This window comes from Scleropages formosus, chromosome 8 (assembly GCF_900964775.1).
Source record: "Scleropages formosus chromosome 8, fSclFor1.1, whole genome shotgun sequence".
In the NCBI taxonomy this organism is placed as follows: Eukaryota; Metazoa; Chordata; class Actinopteri; order Osteoglossiformes; family Osteoglossidae; genus Scleropages; species Scleropages formosus.
In genome coordinates, this window is record NC_041813.1 from 19,993,881 (window position 1) to 20,011,264 (window position 17,384).

A 17,384-nucleotide genomic window follows, 5' to 3' on the forward strand; every position below is an offset into this window, starting at 1 on the left:
TTTCATTCAGGTAAGAGTGATACAGGCTCTTCACTGTTCTGACTTACACAAAAGTATTGTACATGAACACATTATCATATGACGCATTTATGGATGCTGCTATTATCCACAAGTATCAACTTGAATATTTCCATGGTCCTTCATATTGTGCCTGTGAAATAATACCCCATGGGTAATCTCTGTATTACAGTAATATTTCCTGAGACCATCTCATGAATCTCAGGCATACCCTCACTTGCGATCATTTGGGCCATGATCATAACTTTGGGAAGTGCCGGCTTTGACATAATCTCTTGGGAAAAACGGCTTGCATATAGCAGCTCATTTAACATTACTGATACTTAGAGTGAAATACTGATGTATGACAGGCATTGTCACAAGGTCACCAAAGTGATGCTGTCCTTACACTGTGATAATTGTATGTGTTGGTCCACCAAGAGTGAATGGAATGGTTCTGCGTGTGGTGCGGTAAAAACAAGAGAAGAGTACATCACTGGCCTAGAATCCCAGTGGGACATCCGTTGCAGCTGTAGTGTTACGCAGGTAAGCACAGAGGCACATGTTGTGTACACCGAGGTGCATGAGGTATGGTTTGAGGCCATGAGGGTGGAGTCTGTGCTGCAGGCCACTGGGGTAAAGAGGTGGAAGATGGTCGGCTTTACGGTGTTATCTGCTCTAAACACCTGCCACCACCACGCCGATCACTTTGACACAACGGGGTGGGGCACGCTGAGAGAGTCTGCCTCCCTTCATTTTCTTTTTTCATGCAGCTGCTCTTTCTCCGACTAAAAACTACCATTAACTCTGTTACACCATTTATGATGTAATCTGTGTATTTTTTTCATATTAATTTACAAACCCACTTAAAGTTCAAATGGTATATTTTCAAGGTACTTTCAGTGCAAATTTCTCATCAGACTACTCCTGGCTGGGCCTAAATTCTTGTTTTCAGGTTTTCTTAACTAGTGTAGATGTACAGACTATACAGTTTGACCACCAGGTGGCGGAAATAACTACCAAAATTGAAATTGCTGACTGTGTACTGTAGTTCATTAGTGTGGCCTGAACCCACCAAAATACACACACACACACACATTTTCTGAACCGTTTGTCCCATACAGGGTCGCGGGGAACCGGAGCCTACTCGGCAACACAGGGCGTAAGGCCAGAGGGGAAGGGGGACACGTAGGACGGGACGCCAGCAAATAAAGGACATCAAATAAATACGTAACACAAGAACTCAGTGGCCAGTGAGAATATGTGTATGAAACAATGGTGAGCTAAAAATCTTATAAAGACAGGGATTAGTATGGTACTTCAGATTCCAAAACAAAGCATGGCTTCAGCAACCACCTGTTTCAGTTGAACACAGTTTGGTGTAAAGAAATTTGCTAGATGCAGATTTTTGCACTGCAACTTGAAGAAGTGCATTGTGGACTAGAGTTTAAATGAAATTAGTAAGAATTTCAGCAGGCAGAAGTATGTCACTGGTATCTGCAGTGATACCAGTTCAGAATTGGAACTGTGTTTGAGTAGGGAGCCAGCATCATGAATAGTTTATTTAGTAATGGTGCATATAAATATTTATACCCCATTCCTTCTGGTCTGTGCACTTGAGATAGAGAGGAAGCTGCAGTGAGTGTACGTACCCGTGTGACCGCGCAGCTTTATGTGGATGTGCTTAGTTTCGGCTATACTTGTCTGGCTTTCGTTGATCCCTGCATTATATACAGTCTGTTCCCTCTCAATGACAGAGTGGTTGATGTGACTTTGTGGGGCTTTACCCCAAAGCTTCACACAGCCTAGATGTAATGCATGATACTGCATTCATACATCTCTTTTGCAGACAGAGCAGCAGCAGCAGCAGCACCACCACCCAAGCTCAGTTCACAACGAGTCTCTATGAGTGCTGTACTGTCTAAGGGATGAACACGGCTGGTTTCACACATGCTCACACATGGGAGTCCTTGTCAGGGCCGAATACACTTTCACTATCGTACATGGAGTGTTTCTTTTCTGGTTTACAAGTTGGAGTCTGACTGTGACATTGAAGTCTCCTGCACAATTCATTGTGCTACTTTTTATAAATTGGATAACAAGTGATGGGCTTCGATATTTTTTTACTAGAAAATATCTTGTTATCATTGTCATGCATAAAAATTTCCTTTTAGTTTTCTTTTAACTTAAGTTGACATATTTTTCTCCCAGGAGCTGAATATATTATTTTTCCCATGGTAATAATAGTAACATGACCCCCAGCAAACAGGAATTCACTTAGCGAGGTGATTTCATGAAGAAATTAGCCTCGTTAGGTGATGGTTGTACGCACTCTCCAGGGATTGACAGGTGTGTACCAGGGTGCGCATTAAATTCACTGCAGTGTTTTGTGGGCACACACTAGGGTCCAGAGAAGTGTACACACACACTGAGCTTCTGGACAGGTTTACACCTTGGCATTCGCAACACATAGAAATACTTGAGACATGTGCGGGTGTTACGATACACTGGCATTGCATCCCCTGTGCACTTGTGCTGTTGCTGAGGGCAAGCTGCAATAATTAGCACACATAGAAAGCAGTGGAGCAAAAGCAGCATTGAAGTTGCAGAGACCTACTAATTAATGACCCGAGAGTCTTAGACAGACCCACCGGCTATGGGGCCCGTTGTCCAGCCCCCTGCTCTTCATTAGCGACAAAATGAGCACACAATGAGCCTTTTTTTCTTTCTAGTTTACCCATCATCAAGAATATACAGCATTAATATACTGTATACAGCTATATATCGACAGTAAGTTTATATATATACATGTAAATGTTTTACTGTAAACTTCCAAATTAAATGTGTATCTCTATATCACGGTAAGCATCTGAATACTCCTTATAATTCTGAGTCCTCTTCAACTGTCACAGACCAGCTTTATGTATCTGGGAATTTTTGTCACCACTGGTCTTAATCACCTGCTAAAGGCCAACTGCTCAAAGAGGTCCTCATAGACGGGTCCTCTTTCAGCTATCTGTTTATTTCAGTATTTTGACAAATTAATGCTGTTAGAATTAATTTTTTTAATCCATAATTTACCCTGTTATTTGTCAACTACATTTTCTAAAATTTACTTGATTTCAAGATTCTTTTGGAATGATAAAAGGCCCAGAGAGAAATTCTGCAGTTTATTTCCAGGCCGAAAGAGGTGCATGGGGTTTCTGTGCTGAATATGAGATTTTACTGTTGGGTGGCCCAAAATAAAGAAATTATTAGTTAGTTCCGGGGTAGCCTGGATTCTCTGTGGGTTAGTATGGCGTTAGCTTTGTGCTGTTAAGATCTCTGCTTTTCATTCAGAATATCTGGGGATCTACACTGGACCTTCATTATTGTCTCCTATTGTCCTTAACTCAGACCTGTCCCGTCTCTTAGACATACTGGGCTACAGAATGTGAGGAAATGGTTCTTTAAGGGGGTGTTGGCTATGTTGTACTTATACAGATCAAACTGTGATAATTTTTAATCAAATACAGTAAGTAATTTTGATTTACCTAAACATACTTATGCAAATACTTTCCATTGCAAGATGTTAGTTAATATGGCAATTTTGGCAGAAAAATCTGAATGGGCGGGACAAAAACAGCTGTGAGTTGATCAATAGCTGGTGAAGCTGAGACAAAGGGAGTAGCGTTGGTGGGGAGGTGCTGGATAGCTCATTGTGTCCTGTTTGAGGGAGCTGGGGACCAGCGGGGGCAAGACACACATAAAGGCCATGTGCTCAGCTGCTACAAAACCCCGCCCACAGTCACAGATGGGGGTCAGGAGGAAGGAGGGGGAAGCCTGCCAGCAGAGAGAGAGTGTGTGTGTGTGTGTGTGTGTGTGTGTGAGAGAGAGAGAAATTGTGTCTCCTGGGACTCTGTGTCTGTTTGGTCTGGTCTTCCTGTTCCACTGAGGATCTGCCTGAACACCTGCTCCCTGGGTTTGAGGGGAAGGGTGGGGTGGAGGCTGGGCCCAGCTAACCCATATGTCCTCGTCACATCCATAGACAAGGTGGAGCTGCTTGTTTTTGTGTTTGCGATTACTGTGAGCCACCAAACTCCCACTGTTTTGAACACGATGATGATGGTGACTTTTCATCCGAGAGGTCTCACCTGCCCTGCCCTGGTTGTCTATTTTTCACATGCTTCTTCACCAAGGTTCAAGAAATACATAGGTTTTTTTTTTTTTTTTTTTTTCTCTTTTCCTCCCCTGCAGCTGAAGAATTTGTCACAGCTGTCTGTTTCTTCCATAATTCACTTGTAAATTTGTAATTTTGCATGCCATTGAGCATTTATTTTATGTATGCTGTATATAATTTTATTCCCCAATATAATAGAGTATATGTGCCATCTCATCATGCACCGCAAGCCAGTCTCATCTTGATGATTATGGAAAATGTGTGATGACACATTAAGTCTTTAGTAACACTGTGTAAATAAACTGTGAAAAGATATAATATTGAGGGTGGGGAAAAAAAATAGAAATACAATTCAAATATGGAATTGTACATAACATTTGTATGCTTTTATTGTCTTATGTAAGCTCATATTTAAGGATGCAGTAGTGATGTCACACTTACTGTATGTTTTTTGCAGTTAAACATGTATGAGGGTGTGAATGAGCGAAACCCTCAGGGCTAGTTGCTGCTCCTACTTGAGGATGATGCAGCAGCACACGGAGGGCGTGTCGGACCGTGTGGCATGTACAGAGGGGGCACCGTGACATGGTGGGGTCTGCTATTGTATTACACTGAACCGTGTCGCCATTAGACTTTCAAATGGCTGCTCTCCGGGGAGCAAGCAAAAAAATAACTCCATTGTGGAAATGAGGGCTACGACATGGCTCGGGAGAGCCCTGTCCAGGCAGGTGGATGAGGTGAGCAAGGTGCAGGTGGTGCTGGAGGTGGGGATGGCAAGAGATTGGTGGATGCCTTCCTCCGGCTTGGGCCGAACGCCTAGAAACAGGGCTGCTGTGCTTAAACTTCCACTCCTCCTGCAGAGCATCTCACGCACTTTGGCTGGAAACTGGTTTCGTGCTTGTTGTGAGGACATTGCATGCTGTTTTTGTGTATTTTTCCCCTATGTATTTTGCCACGCAGGATCTTAATGTGAGAACATGGGAGTGAATCAGGAATATCGGTTAGGATATTTTCAGAAAATTAATATTTTCTTTATTGATGGACCGGCGTATAAATAACTGTGGGAGGTCTTGGTGCCTCATGCATTTTTTTTTTTTTTTTTTTTTTTTTTTTTAAAAAATATATTTTAAGTGACAGTGAGGAAAGTAGTCATAATGCTGGTACACTCATTAAGGCGTTTGAATTAGTCCTACGTAAAAGGTTGTACTGGCCTTTAACGTTCGAACGGTCAAGTTCCAGGCTATTAAATGTTAAGCCAAAGCGAGCTGGTTCATCTTTACCTGCCGCTTTGGCGCTGTTAGTGGGACACCATCCCTCTTTGTTTTGATTGGTCAATGCCCAGCCAGTGCCGCTTTCCCATTGGACCCTTCTTTAAACAAAGTTGTCTCATTGCTTCGCTCACCCCGCCCTTTACGAGAATCTTTAAACACCACTTTAGAAGGCGAAAAAAAAGACACGTGAATGTAACTCTCACTGTTCGGTGTATGAATGGAATATTTGTAGGAAATACCTTTCAAGTGCGGATTTATTTTCTCCCGTTGGGTTTTTTTTTTTTTTTAAGGAAAAGGTAAGATTGACCCGACATTATTTTATGGTAGTCTGTGTTTTGACGCGTGGTCCATAAAGAAGGGTTTTGATTTTTTTTTTTTTCTTTTTTTTTTTTTTATAGATTCGGCGCCATTTTCATACGCGGATCTTTAAAGCGCGACTGTTCACTGACGCACTTGGCTAAGCAAAGCTTGAAAACAAGCGCACATTGTGCTGAAAGAGTTACGAATAATGGTGCGGAAAGGTGATTTATGACGTTTCAGTTGAGTAGCGTTAATTTGCTATTTACTCTCAAGTTACAATTTAAACAAACACCCAGTTGCCATTACGATTAGTATTATTTATTAAAACTAGTTTAAAAATAATTTTATCTCCTAGGCTTTGCAATGCAAATACATAAGTTTTCTGCTTTTTCCTAATCGGACAGATTTAAAAACTAAATGTATGTAGATTTAATTCGAGTCTTAGATTACAAACACCTGCAAACTTGGTAATTTCGTATGTGTTGTGGATCAGAAACAAAACATTGCCAATCAATTGCAGTTTCCTTGCCCAGTCAGTGTCATTCAATTGCGGTAACGGCTCGTTGCGCTAAACATCGGCTTTGTTTACTCCGCCGGCGAGCTCCTCTCTTTTCCCGCACACAGAGTGAGAGTTTTGCGCTGCTCTGCTTCACATTCCCCCCCGTTATTTCCCCGGCGATGATGTATTATGCTCTAGTAACTTTGCTCGGGACGCTCGCTCCGCATATTTCTCCTTGTGTATATATATATATATAAAGCCGACGGACAATCATATGGAGAATGTACTATCATGTTTCTTTTATTTTTATACTAGCGGATCCACTAATTTTATTTTTACATATACATGAGATACAGAGCTTATTAATATAAGCAGCAGAGCGGAACTGATTAATAAAATTATAGGGAATGATTTTACAAATTAACGCTGTAGTTTTAAATATGCTGTTAATAAATGTGCAGTTGAACAGTGTTGATTTTATTCGTAACTTAGTTGTTGTTTACTTATTTAACGTTCGTAAATACCTCCCTACACATAGCATTATATTTTTGCCCTCTTGTAACTTCTTCTTTTGTTGTTGTGCTTAGTGGACCCTGAAAGCCACCTCTTCTGAAACCGTGTTGTGTACATACACACACTAATATTTTGTAGTAGAAGTACAGTCTGCGGCTTTGTGAAATCCAGCAACTTTCAGGTGTTTATTGGTATAGAGAGGGGTGCGAAGATATGTTTAGAAATAGAAGCATAAGTGCATTTCTTCTCTCACTCTCTTCTTCTGTTGTGTCCCCTGCCTTTGGGGACCGCCATGCATCCACCCATCTGTCTCCCCTAGGGAGGCAAGGGTGTGCCCCGGAATGGCACCGGGTCTGATGCACGTCTTCTCTGCTTCGCTTCACTGTGACCTGCAGCACATCTTCCGATTACTTTAAGCATGACACATTTTAATAAATCGCTTGGAGTGTAAGTAGCTTTGGAGAAAAGCTTCAGCTGAATGACTAAATGTGAGACAGTTTTACAGGTATGTACTGTCGCATGTCTTGCATTTCTCATATGAGGTGATGGTTTATCCAGTCTCTGTGATGGGTGATAATGAGGGAGTTCCCTTGGAAAGAGAAAGATGCACACATTCTGAGGTCCTGCTGCGGTTGCTTTGGTTCTCTTGTAGCTCCTCTGAGAGATTAAGTGACCCTTTTGAATGATGTCAAGGGTTCTTGAACCTAGCAGTTTGAGCATACACATAACTCGGGGTGAGTCAAGGTCCTGTATATAATTTTTGCAAAGCTGATAATTGCATATCTCCACCAAAGGTCTTAATGTTTAATTGTAGCAAAAGCTGGCCAAGTATCTACCAAGTGTTAATGTGTGCTATTTGAATGGTTCTGAAAATGGCACATTTCAGTTTTTTCATTTTTCTTGATATGGTCACCATTAAATTCCATGTCCTGTATATATTTTGTTATCCTATATGTGTAACTGACATATAGGGAGAAGAACAATGAAGTTAACTTTGATCATTTCGAACACAAAAACACTGCCAATTTAATTTTGTGTTTTAAAATGAAATATCACAGAAAACAAAATTTCAGTGTCTCATGTATGTTTCAGTCAAATGAGAGCCTTGGTCAGCAATCTGAACACTTTGGCAAGGCAGAAGTGTTATGTGGGAGCATCTCCATACAACATTCAGAGTGCTGTGGTCTGTAGTGGTCTTCAAGCCATTATTATTTTCATTATTGTTTGTACTGTTGATGACTTTGTCCTAGCAAATTAAAGAGATTGGTTTATAAAATTAGTGATTGCAAGGTTGCTTGATGACAATTTGTGTTGTTAATGTACCTCTGAATCAGGTGACATCCATAATTCTTTTAAGATGTCCAAGCAAAACTGCGATCACTGCTTCCAGCAGCAGCAGAAAACCTACAACTACAGACTTCACCAATGTATAACATATTCATTAGAAAGCAGTTTTATTGTGCTATATTAGTTACATGCACAAGTTCTTTAAAAATGTAAGGATGGGACAGTATGAAATGCTGTCATATGGAAAGGTCATTTTAAGTAGGATTTTCTGTTTTTTTTTCTCCTCTTCCCCCCATTATTAATTTTTGTAATTGATTAATTTTTGTATGACCTTTAAGCATCGGCTTGTGGATGAAGCTTCACAGGCAGGTGGGTGTAGCTTGGGAGAGAAGCCAAGATAAGTGGCATAACTGTCCTGCTGTTATGGTGTCTTGTACACACTCCTGCTATGGCCTCAGTGATACAGAGTGAACCTTAATCCTATACGGGGGCGATGAATTTAAAGCCCTGATAATTCTCTAAAATCACTTTTAGCTCTTAGTGATAAGGTGACTTTTGGTGTTCATTCTGATATCGATGCTGTTGTTTTTGTTTTCCTTTGGTGTCTCGTTAGGGGGGGCGCGGTGGTGCAGTGGATTGGACCGGGTCCTGCTCTCCGGGGGGTCTGGGGTTCGAGTCCCGCTTGGGGTGCCTTGCGGCGGACTGGCGTCCCGTCCTGGGTGTGTCCCCCTCCCCCTCTGGCCTTACGCCCTGTGTTACTGGGTAGGCTCTGGTTCCCTACGACCTCGTATGGGACAAGCGGTTCGAAAGTGTGTGTGTGTGTGTGTGTGTGTGGTGTCTCGTTTTGTGGCTGTTCTAATGTGAATTAGCACCTTGTGGTTGTGTAATTGGGATTGCCGGTTCCATCTCCGCCTCCAGCTGTAGTGCCCTTGAGCAAGGTGCTTGCCCTGCAATTGCTCTAGCACCTTCGCCCGGCTGTGTGCCTGGGTACCTGGTTGTGGCCCTGCAAGGGACTGGCGTCCCGTCCAGGATGTGCCCACCCCTTCAGCCTGGCACCCAATGTCTCCAGGATGGGCTCTAGCTCACTGTGACTCTGCTCTGAACAAGCGGTTTTTTAAGTTGGTTGATCGGATATTAAGCGAAGTAAAGAAGTTGGCACCCAAAGATGTTAAAATAAAGGTACACTGTTTTGTATAAGGGGGATGCGGTGGTGCAGTGGGTTGGACCACAGTCCTGCTCTCCGGTGGGTCTGGGGTTCGAGTCTCGCTTGGGGTGCCTTGCGATGGACTGGCGTCCCATCCTGGGTGTGTCCCCTCCCCCTCTGGCCTTACGCCCTGTGTTGCCGGGTAGGCTCCGGTTCCCCGTGACCCCATATGGGATGAGCGGATCTGAAAATGTGTGTGTGTGTGTGTGTGTGTGGTTGGTTGGTTTTGTAATGTAGTTGTGTAATGTTACAGTTGTTCAATAACTCGTGTTCCACAAATATTGGAAAGCACTGAGATACTGGCCATGCGTGCAGTCAGGTTGTGGGTTAACTGTGCAGAGCGCATGACCATCGTGGTATACTGGACTTTGCCAGCAATCGTGACTGGCTCTTGGTTCTGCGGAAATGTTATGGTGAGAATTTGTCTTATTCCTCCCATCCCCGTGACCCTCACAGGAAGGTCCATTTTATATTTTACCTGTCCCATCAATTTTATCTTTTTTTTTTTTTTTTTTTTTTCTCTTTCTAATTTTGGAACATATCAGGAAGGCAGAAATATCTAAATGTCTAAACATCATGTAAATTGGAATCAAAGCGAGGCAATCAGGCCATCATGTCAAAGGGAGCATCAGTGTGTACACATATGCATGCGGGTGTGACTATAATAGTGTGTATATCGCCAAAACTCTTCCCCAGATACACACCTGGCTGTTCAGCAGTAGGTCTCCATCTTGCTGCTCCTGCTATGAATCTGGCTGAAGATGGTGCAGCACAAGGTAAAACCCCAGCGGGCTGCTTTTGTTTCTTGTCGCGACCCAGCAGTCCAACTCTGTGGGGGCCCACCTGAGCTTAAGTTTCATGGATACCAAAGTAATGGACATGTAGAAGAAGGAGAATGCCCTGTACTGAAGGCTGTTGTCCAGTGTGCACCATGTGCTCAGTTTCTGATGGAGGACACAGGGAACAGGACTAGTGATGTTTTATGTCAGGTGTACATAGCTTTTTCTCTGCCGTTCAGAGATCTGCTTTTGGCTGATTCAAAGGATAATGCTGGATTAATTGAAGCTGGGTCATAGTGTGTGTGTGTGTGTGTGTGTGTGTGTGTGTGTGTGTTGCGAGGGCAGTCAGTCGTGAGCCTAGATGTTAGTCACGAATGCTGGTCATTTGACCTGGACCTCCTTCCTTTCTGAACGCCCCATAAACTACCAGATTGTTTTGCTCTAAAGTCTAGGCTGTGGAGTACATTGCTGTTTACTGTTTACTCTCTGCACCAGTGTAATCTCACAACATGACCCATGGCATATGGCATCTGCTGTCCTTCAGAGGCCATGTGGCTGACCACTAATTTCCCCTGCTGTTGTACACTTATCTTTGCCAAGGTAATGTGATGTCTGTGTCGTTAACCTGTGCCAATGCCCAGCTGACCTGATTCTGCTGTAATTAGCAGTTACTGCTATGGTTAATTTAAATTTCATTACAGGGCACATTTATAAGATGATTCAGGTTGAACAGAAACAACTTCACGCAAAACACAGTGTATGTCCATCTCAAAATGTGTCGTCTTAGTATAAAAACAAATATAAGTAGTAGAGGTAATATGCAGTGTTTTGTGTTTTACTGTAAATGCTATTGTTATTTATAATGCCCGCCCTAAAGTATTTACATATTTCAGTTCTATGTTGATCTTGTGATAACTACTGCAGTAGGTTGTCCTGGACTGTCGTCATGCATTTGGTATCCTTTAAACATGTGCTTTTATGCAAACATAAAATTATAACTTACCTGGGATAAAGTCATCAGCATAATAATAATAATAATAATAATAATTAATGTGTTGGTATTGAAAAGAACCAACTTGGCAGAACTAGAGGATTATTTGTGCAAGAACACATATATTTAAAAGGTTATGAAATGAAAAGATCAGGAATGCATTCAATCTCATCTGAATGTCAACATAGCTGAAATTTGTATACAGGAATTAATCCACTTTACACTGACTGTACAAATGCAGATGAACACCCTGCTTGACTGTAATATAATTTTCTGCCTTTTAGGATATATTTCAAAATCTGAACGTCTCATGCTGTGACGTCCACACTTGAAGTAGAAGGTGGTTACCTAAAACCTTTATAGTTTCAGGGTACTGTGGTATGTACTCACTACCTGTGTGTGAGTGACCACATATGTCAATGGGTGCGGTTCACTGGAGAGTCTTTAAAGACAGACTGTTACTGCAATACCTTCCTGTTTCTGTGCCCTCTCCATTCTTACATCTCAGAGTAGATAGGGTATATTAATAGCTTTTTCCACATCTGTGGGCTGTCAGGAAGGCATGCGGTAACAATTGCTGAGTTTCTTTTCCCCAAGCGGATCCCAGGTGCTACTGTATGGTTTAGCAGTGGATTTTACACGTAGTGACTCACACAGCTTGCACTTACAGGTTTGAGCATTTTGTAACTCTATTTTAGGTTAAGTTTTCTACTCGAGAAGTACAGTGGTCATAAATCTATTCGGTTTAGGTCCCATGCCCTGGTCTTTAACCATTCTGTAGTTTACCTATGATGAATTACTGAGTTCCGCTCTCATTTTATCGACCTTGTGCTCTTGATCTTTGAAGTTCCAGGATTTTAGCTGGAGGACCTGTACAACCTGTGAATCTGCCTGTCCCCTTCAATGTGGCCATGAATTAGTTATGGCCGATGCATTTAGATAGTGAGTTTAGTGTGGCAGCTTTCCAGAGACTGCTGGGAAAGAGCACATGTGCAAAGATATAAACTGGAATCGAGCATGTTTTGCAATTAATTAGGTATGTTGCTTTTTTGGTGGGTGAAATGTATGTTGGTAGCTGTACAGACATGGGAGGATGCTTCTGACTGGACTGGTCCCTATCATGGGGAGGACCTGTCATTGGAACAGCTGGCTTATTGGCTCCCAGACTGTCAGAGGTTATGATGATGTGTTAAAGGGCTCTACAGAGAGCTTGTGCATTGCCATGGAGCAACGAAGAGATGGAGAGTTTATTAATCTCTCGTTGTAGAGAGTAGCGGCTGAAATGTGGTCTCTTGTTCATATGCTTCCTCTTGCATCTCTTCCAGCAGATACATGCAGGAGATGTTTGGATGTGTAGCTGGTCCTTATGACTCCACTGAGCTGGAGGTTGAAAGAATCTCTTTACCATTAGTTGACCAGGTCATCATGGTATGATTAGAGGAAAAGACTTGAGTGGTGCTGTTAGTGGAGAGAAGGGTGAACTGAAATGATAGCTGTACCATTCTCCCTTATAGAGCAGGTAGGAAAGAAAAACTAGTCCTGAATACACACAGATCTGCACAGTGCACTTAACTCAAGTGGGTAGACATATATTAATTGTGTATAACATCATGAAATATTGATTTGCCTGAAGCCCTTTTACTTACCCATCCAGCCAGTATATCTCATGTGCTAATGGAAAACCATGTAGAAATGGCTTCCAGAGTGGTACTTGTTTATGAGTCCACCAAGCAATGCTAGGGATAAACAGTGTAGGAAGGTGAGCACTGCTCATACTTCTCCTGAAGCCCTTTTATCCAGCTGCTGGTCTGAAGTGGTGCAGTGGTACGGTGAGTACTCTGTCATTTTCAAATTGTACTGTCATACATTATAGTTGTACTTCAGTGTAGTCAGTGCTGTAGAATGGCACTGGCATGAGTAGAGCTGGAGGGGTAGGCACACTTATATACAGCATGTGCTTTATGCTTATTTTGTGCAAATGTATGGTTGGTGTGAGAAGATGCTAGCCTGTAACTGGTGGAACATACCTACTGTTGTACAGTTTTTGGCAGTACTCCTTTCTAGTTCAGTGTCATTCAGGTACATGTGGACCTAGTCACTTAAATTTGTGGATGTGACAGTATGAAGAGAAGGACTGAGATGTTAATGGTAAATTCCATCAGCCATAAAACACCTAACCAGATAATCTATTGTAAACATATACATGGTGAGCTTTAATGAGATACGGTTCATGGGCACATGAGTGGACGTTGGGCGGCCAGATAAATCAATGACCTGACAGTGCAGTGCATCACAATATTATTTTTTAAATGTATTTTACAGAATTAAAAAAAAAAAAAGCTAAGAAAGTGGAGAAACATTTTTTTAATAAATCACTGTATTTCAGTATTTGAAAGTATTTAAGCGGACAAAACTTGTTAATAAGCCCATATATATTAAAAAAAAAAAAAGGTAAGGAAGTATCATAAATGCTGAACCATCTTTCAAAGTGGCCACATAATCATTTGTAATTTTTCTCTTCAGTGCCTTTTTAAACAATTTCTTAAAATCATTTAATTGACTGTTGATAGTGATTTTCAAGCACTCAAAACATTTTCTTTTTGTAAATGCAGAATTCTTTGCCCCCACCTTTTTTGCTGTACAATATTTAGGATTTCAAGTGGTTTGAGGATGAATTACAGTAGTAAGTACTGGCCAGAGAACACCCTGAATTGTTCTTGTCTCAGATACACTGACTGGGGTTGACTGTGTGCACGCACATCTGAGACACATTATTTTTTTAAGCCTGGATGGTGGAAAGCATGTCATTGAGTTTCTCTTTATCTGATGGCAAGCTTCTGGAATTCCTCTGCTGAAAATGTTTGTTAATCTCTGCCCTACTGTATGATCATTTAATGGAGTAATATAGTAATGAAGGGCTCAGTATGGTGATCCAGTCACCAAACTTAGATAGGCGTTTGGAAAAGGCTCTGAGTTACTTGCAGCTGTACCAGTGGGCAGACTGCAGCTCTGCGCTAAAAATCTGACTTTTAATGTCTTTTCAGAGACGAGGTCAGAGTTTCCTAGGAGAGGATGCAGTGTTTGTATTTGTATGTGACCAGTGGAATCCATCAAGTCATGTCATTGTAATGAAGTGTCTGTAGTTAACATTGTACATTTCAGGTGAGACTTTGCAATGCTGTGCTACTGTAACAGACTGCAGATGCTATATGTAACTACCTCTTATGCTTGCAGTTGTTGCCATGACAACCGAAGTCAGTGTAGCAGGTGAGGCGGACAACCAGCAGAAGGCCAGCCAGCCTGAGCCTGAGCCGGAGCAGCTGGAACGGCCGCCACCTTCAGCCCAGGAGCCTGGGGCCCCCTTGGAGGAGCCAGCCCCGAAGCCCCGCTCTTCCAGTTCGGCAGGCCGTGGCTTCTCACGGCTCTTCTCTTCCTTTCTGAAGCGTCAGTCACAGTGCTCTGAGGGCGAGGCCACTGAGACAGAGAAGGCTGAAAGAAAGGAAGACCAGGTGCAAGAGGACAGACAGAACCTAGAGGAGCCCATCAAGGCCCCCATTGCTGACCCTGAGCCTGAGCTGCGCACGGAGGGAGACACTGCTCACGATCTGCAGTCACTTAGCAGTGCAGATACCCAGGTATGTGTGTAAGTGAGAGAGCAGCTTATGCCTGTGAAACTGCATTCAGCTGGCTGTTACATGTGGAGCACCAATGCGCAGCAGCCCTGGTTTGCACAGGTTTGAATTCAACATTAAATCATCCTGGCACCACACCACATAGTAAATATAAGCTGCACATATGAACAGGGACACATCTTACAAGCATACAATACACATACAGACGACAGAATAATACAGATAAGAAAAGAAAAACAGCAGCCCTTGACCTTTGATGTAGAGATGAATGCAGGGTGTCAACACAGCATAACTGCAGGTGCAGGTTCCATTCCCGGGACTGTCCAGGTGCGCTCACATAAATTAGTTTTATTATCTTTCCTGTGGTTTTTTTTTAAATAATGGCAGTCTCACCAAGCCTATTTTTAGTGTGCTGTTGTGGAATGCATTGAATTATTCATTCAGTAGACTTTTCTTGAAGTCTGCAGTATAAAGCTGAAAATCTCCTGCAGGAAAGCTGTTTAGCCAAGCTTAAGCAATAATAGACCTAGAACATGAATTTTTAGTGTCAAAAATTAGAAAGCAGCTTAAGGTACTGTACTTCAGTGAGGCTCACCAAGATTGCATTGTTCTGGCTTACTGTTACTCACCCACGGTGTGTGTGATCATCCCTGTGCCGCTAGAATTGAGAGCACAGATGCGGAGGTGACAACCTCAGACATGTCTATCCCACTTGCAGCCTGCTCAAGAGGACAGAGTGGGTGCTGACACGGAGAAGGACTTGGAAGAGGAGGGAGATAAAGGAGAGGACAGAAACAAGCAAGAGGAGGACCAGGGCAAGAGGGAGGAAGACAGGGCAAACAAGTTGAAGCCAGAGACAAAAGCCCCAGAGAAGCCCAGGGCGCCCAAAGCCCCACGCCGGTCCCGCATCATGTGGTGCCAAGTCACGCTGCTGGATGACACACTATATGAATGCGAGCTAGACGTAAGAAACGCCTCCGTCGCACCTGGACCTCACCTAGGCATACTGCTCTCAACAGGTTCAGCTTTGCAGTTTATTCCCTAAGATCTGAATCTGTATACCACTTTTGTGTTCTTTAATGTTTATGGGGAATGTTTAGGGCCTGTTGCATGATGGCACAGTGGGTAATGCTGTCTGCGCTGCTTGGGTGTAGGCTCAAATCCAGCTCAGTCTGTAGCTTGCATGTTCTTCCCTTGTTCACGAGGGTTTCCTCCGAGCGCTTCTGTTTCCTCCCGTAGTCCAAAGACGTGTTTCAGGGTCACGGGGTGACTAAATTGCCCATAGTGTATGAATGCGTGAGTGTGTGTGGCTGTGGTTACCCTGTGATGGACTGGCACCCCATCCAGGGTGTACTCTGAGCAGCCTTGTGCCCTGTGCTTGAGGGATAGACTATAGACCACCTGAGTACTGTCTCTGGCTGTTCTTACTGCCTCTGGAGCTGTTTGTTTAAAGGGTCTAATGTTTTTCTTTCTCCCCAATGTTGCAAGGTCCATCACAGCATTATGTGGTACAGTAGCTTCTGCTGCTCCAGCTTTGAATGAGAATTTGTGCTCTCCACTTTGCAGAAACATGCCAAGGGCCAGGAGCTCTTCACCAAGGTCTGTGACCATCTCAACCTACTGGAGAGGGACTACTATGGCCTGGCCATCTGGGAGACACCCAACACAAAGGTAGAATATAGCACCAAGTTGTCATTTTGTCTGGCATGTTTTGGGTGTGTAATTTACAGCTTGGAGTAACCCTAGATAGATTTATTGGAATTTTACATTTTGCCAAGGTGTGTCCAGCTGAAAGTGACTCACCGGAAGCTGCTGTTTTGCAGAATCAGGGATAGACGGAGCTGAATATAAGAACTGGATGTGAGAGCTGTGAATATGAGAGCTCTGTGTACACAGTTATTCACACCTCACAGGGCTTTTGATGGAAGGGTTAAAAACTGCTGAGTCATGAGTTTGTTCATATGGATGAAATGACTGAAACTGGATTGCCTGAGGTGGTAGTTTTGGCGTACTAGTGTGAAACAATGGGCAGAGTAAGGAAGTTGTTGAAGCTTTCTACTTGCCAAGTATTTGTGGAAAGACGTTGTTGTACTTTATCGGTCTGCTGTTGACCACAATATGTATTGTGATCACATATTGAGCTGCAGTTCGGTTGTGCAACAGGCTGGTATTCTCAGCTCTGCAGATTTCTTCTCACCGCAGTGGGGTGTTCAGTGACACATTCTTATTTTACATAGTGGGATTTCTGTCTCCTTTCCTGTTACCCTGCCCAATACTCTCCTCTGCCATTTTCCAGACTTGGCTAGACTTTACCAAGGAGATTCGCAGACAGGTGCAAGGTAAGATCTTCTATTATTTGGGTCTGAATTATCTTTAATTTGTTCTGTAAATAATAACGTGCATTCTTCGAGGCATTTTACCATAAGCCTGCACATTGATATTTCACTACAAACTGTATAAAACTGAATGTTTCATCTCCCCAGGTTCAAAATATGACTTCACCTTCAATGTGAAGTTCTACCCACCTGATCCAGCTCAGCTGACAGAAGACATCACAAGGTAAATCTTCTCTTTGTATTTATGCTCCATGTGTGTACCACATATAAACCAGGCTAAGACCATAGAATTTTAGCAGTCAGTATTTTTGAGAATCTGATGTCAGCTGTTCACTCTACACATGTGCTGTGAAGTCATTTTTTATGCATTTGCTTGTTAATGTACTGAACAATTACTGCTTACTCAGACTCTTCAG

At 42.7% G+C, this 17,384-nt stretch overlaps 1 protein-coding gene across 2 annotated transcripts in view; it reads left to right on the forward strand.

Moving 5' to 3' along the window:
• The window catches only part of epb41b (erythrocyte membrane protein band 4.1b), a 44,582-nt gene that overhangs the window by 2,033 nt on the left and 25,165 nt on the right, over positions 1–17,384 (forward strand). Inside the window, exons 1-6 of one of the 2 annotated variants that reach the window (XM_018757216.2) lie at positions 5,579–5,723; positions 14,235–14,635; positions 15,351–15,596; positions 16,199–16,303; positions 16,929–16,971; positions 17,116–17,191. In XM_018757216.2, coding sequence (XP_018612732.2) covers positions 14,243–14,635; positions 15,351–15,596; positions 16,199–16,303; positions 16,929–16,971; positions 17,116–17,191 — 863 coding nt within the window. In that variant the 5' untranslated portion in view covers positions 5,579–5,723; positions 14,235–14,242. Of the gene's footprint in view, positions 1–5,578; positions 5,724–14,234; positions 14,636–15,350; positions 15,597–16,198; positions 16,304–16,928; positions 16,972–17,115; positions 17,192–17,384 lie in introns of those variants that run through there. The other variant, XM_029254013.1, reaches the window with a different exon arrangement.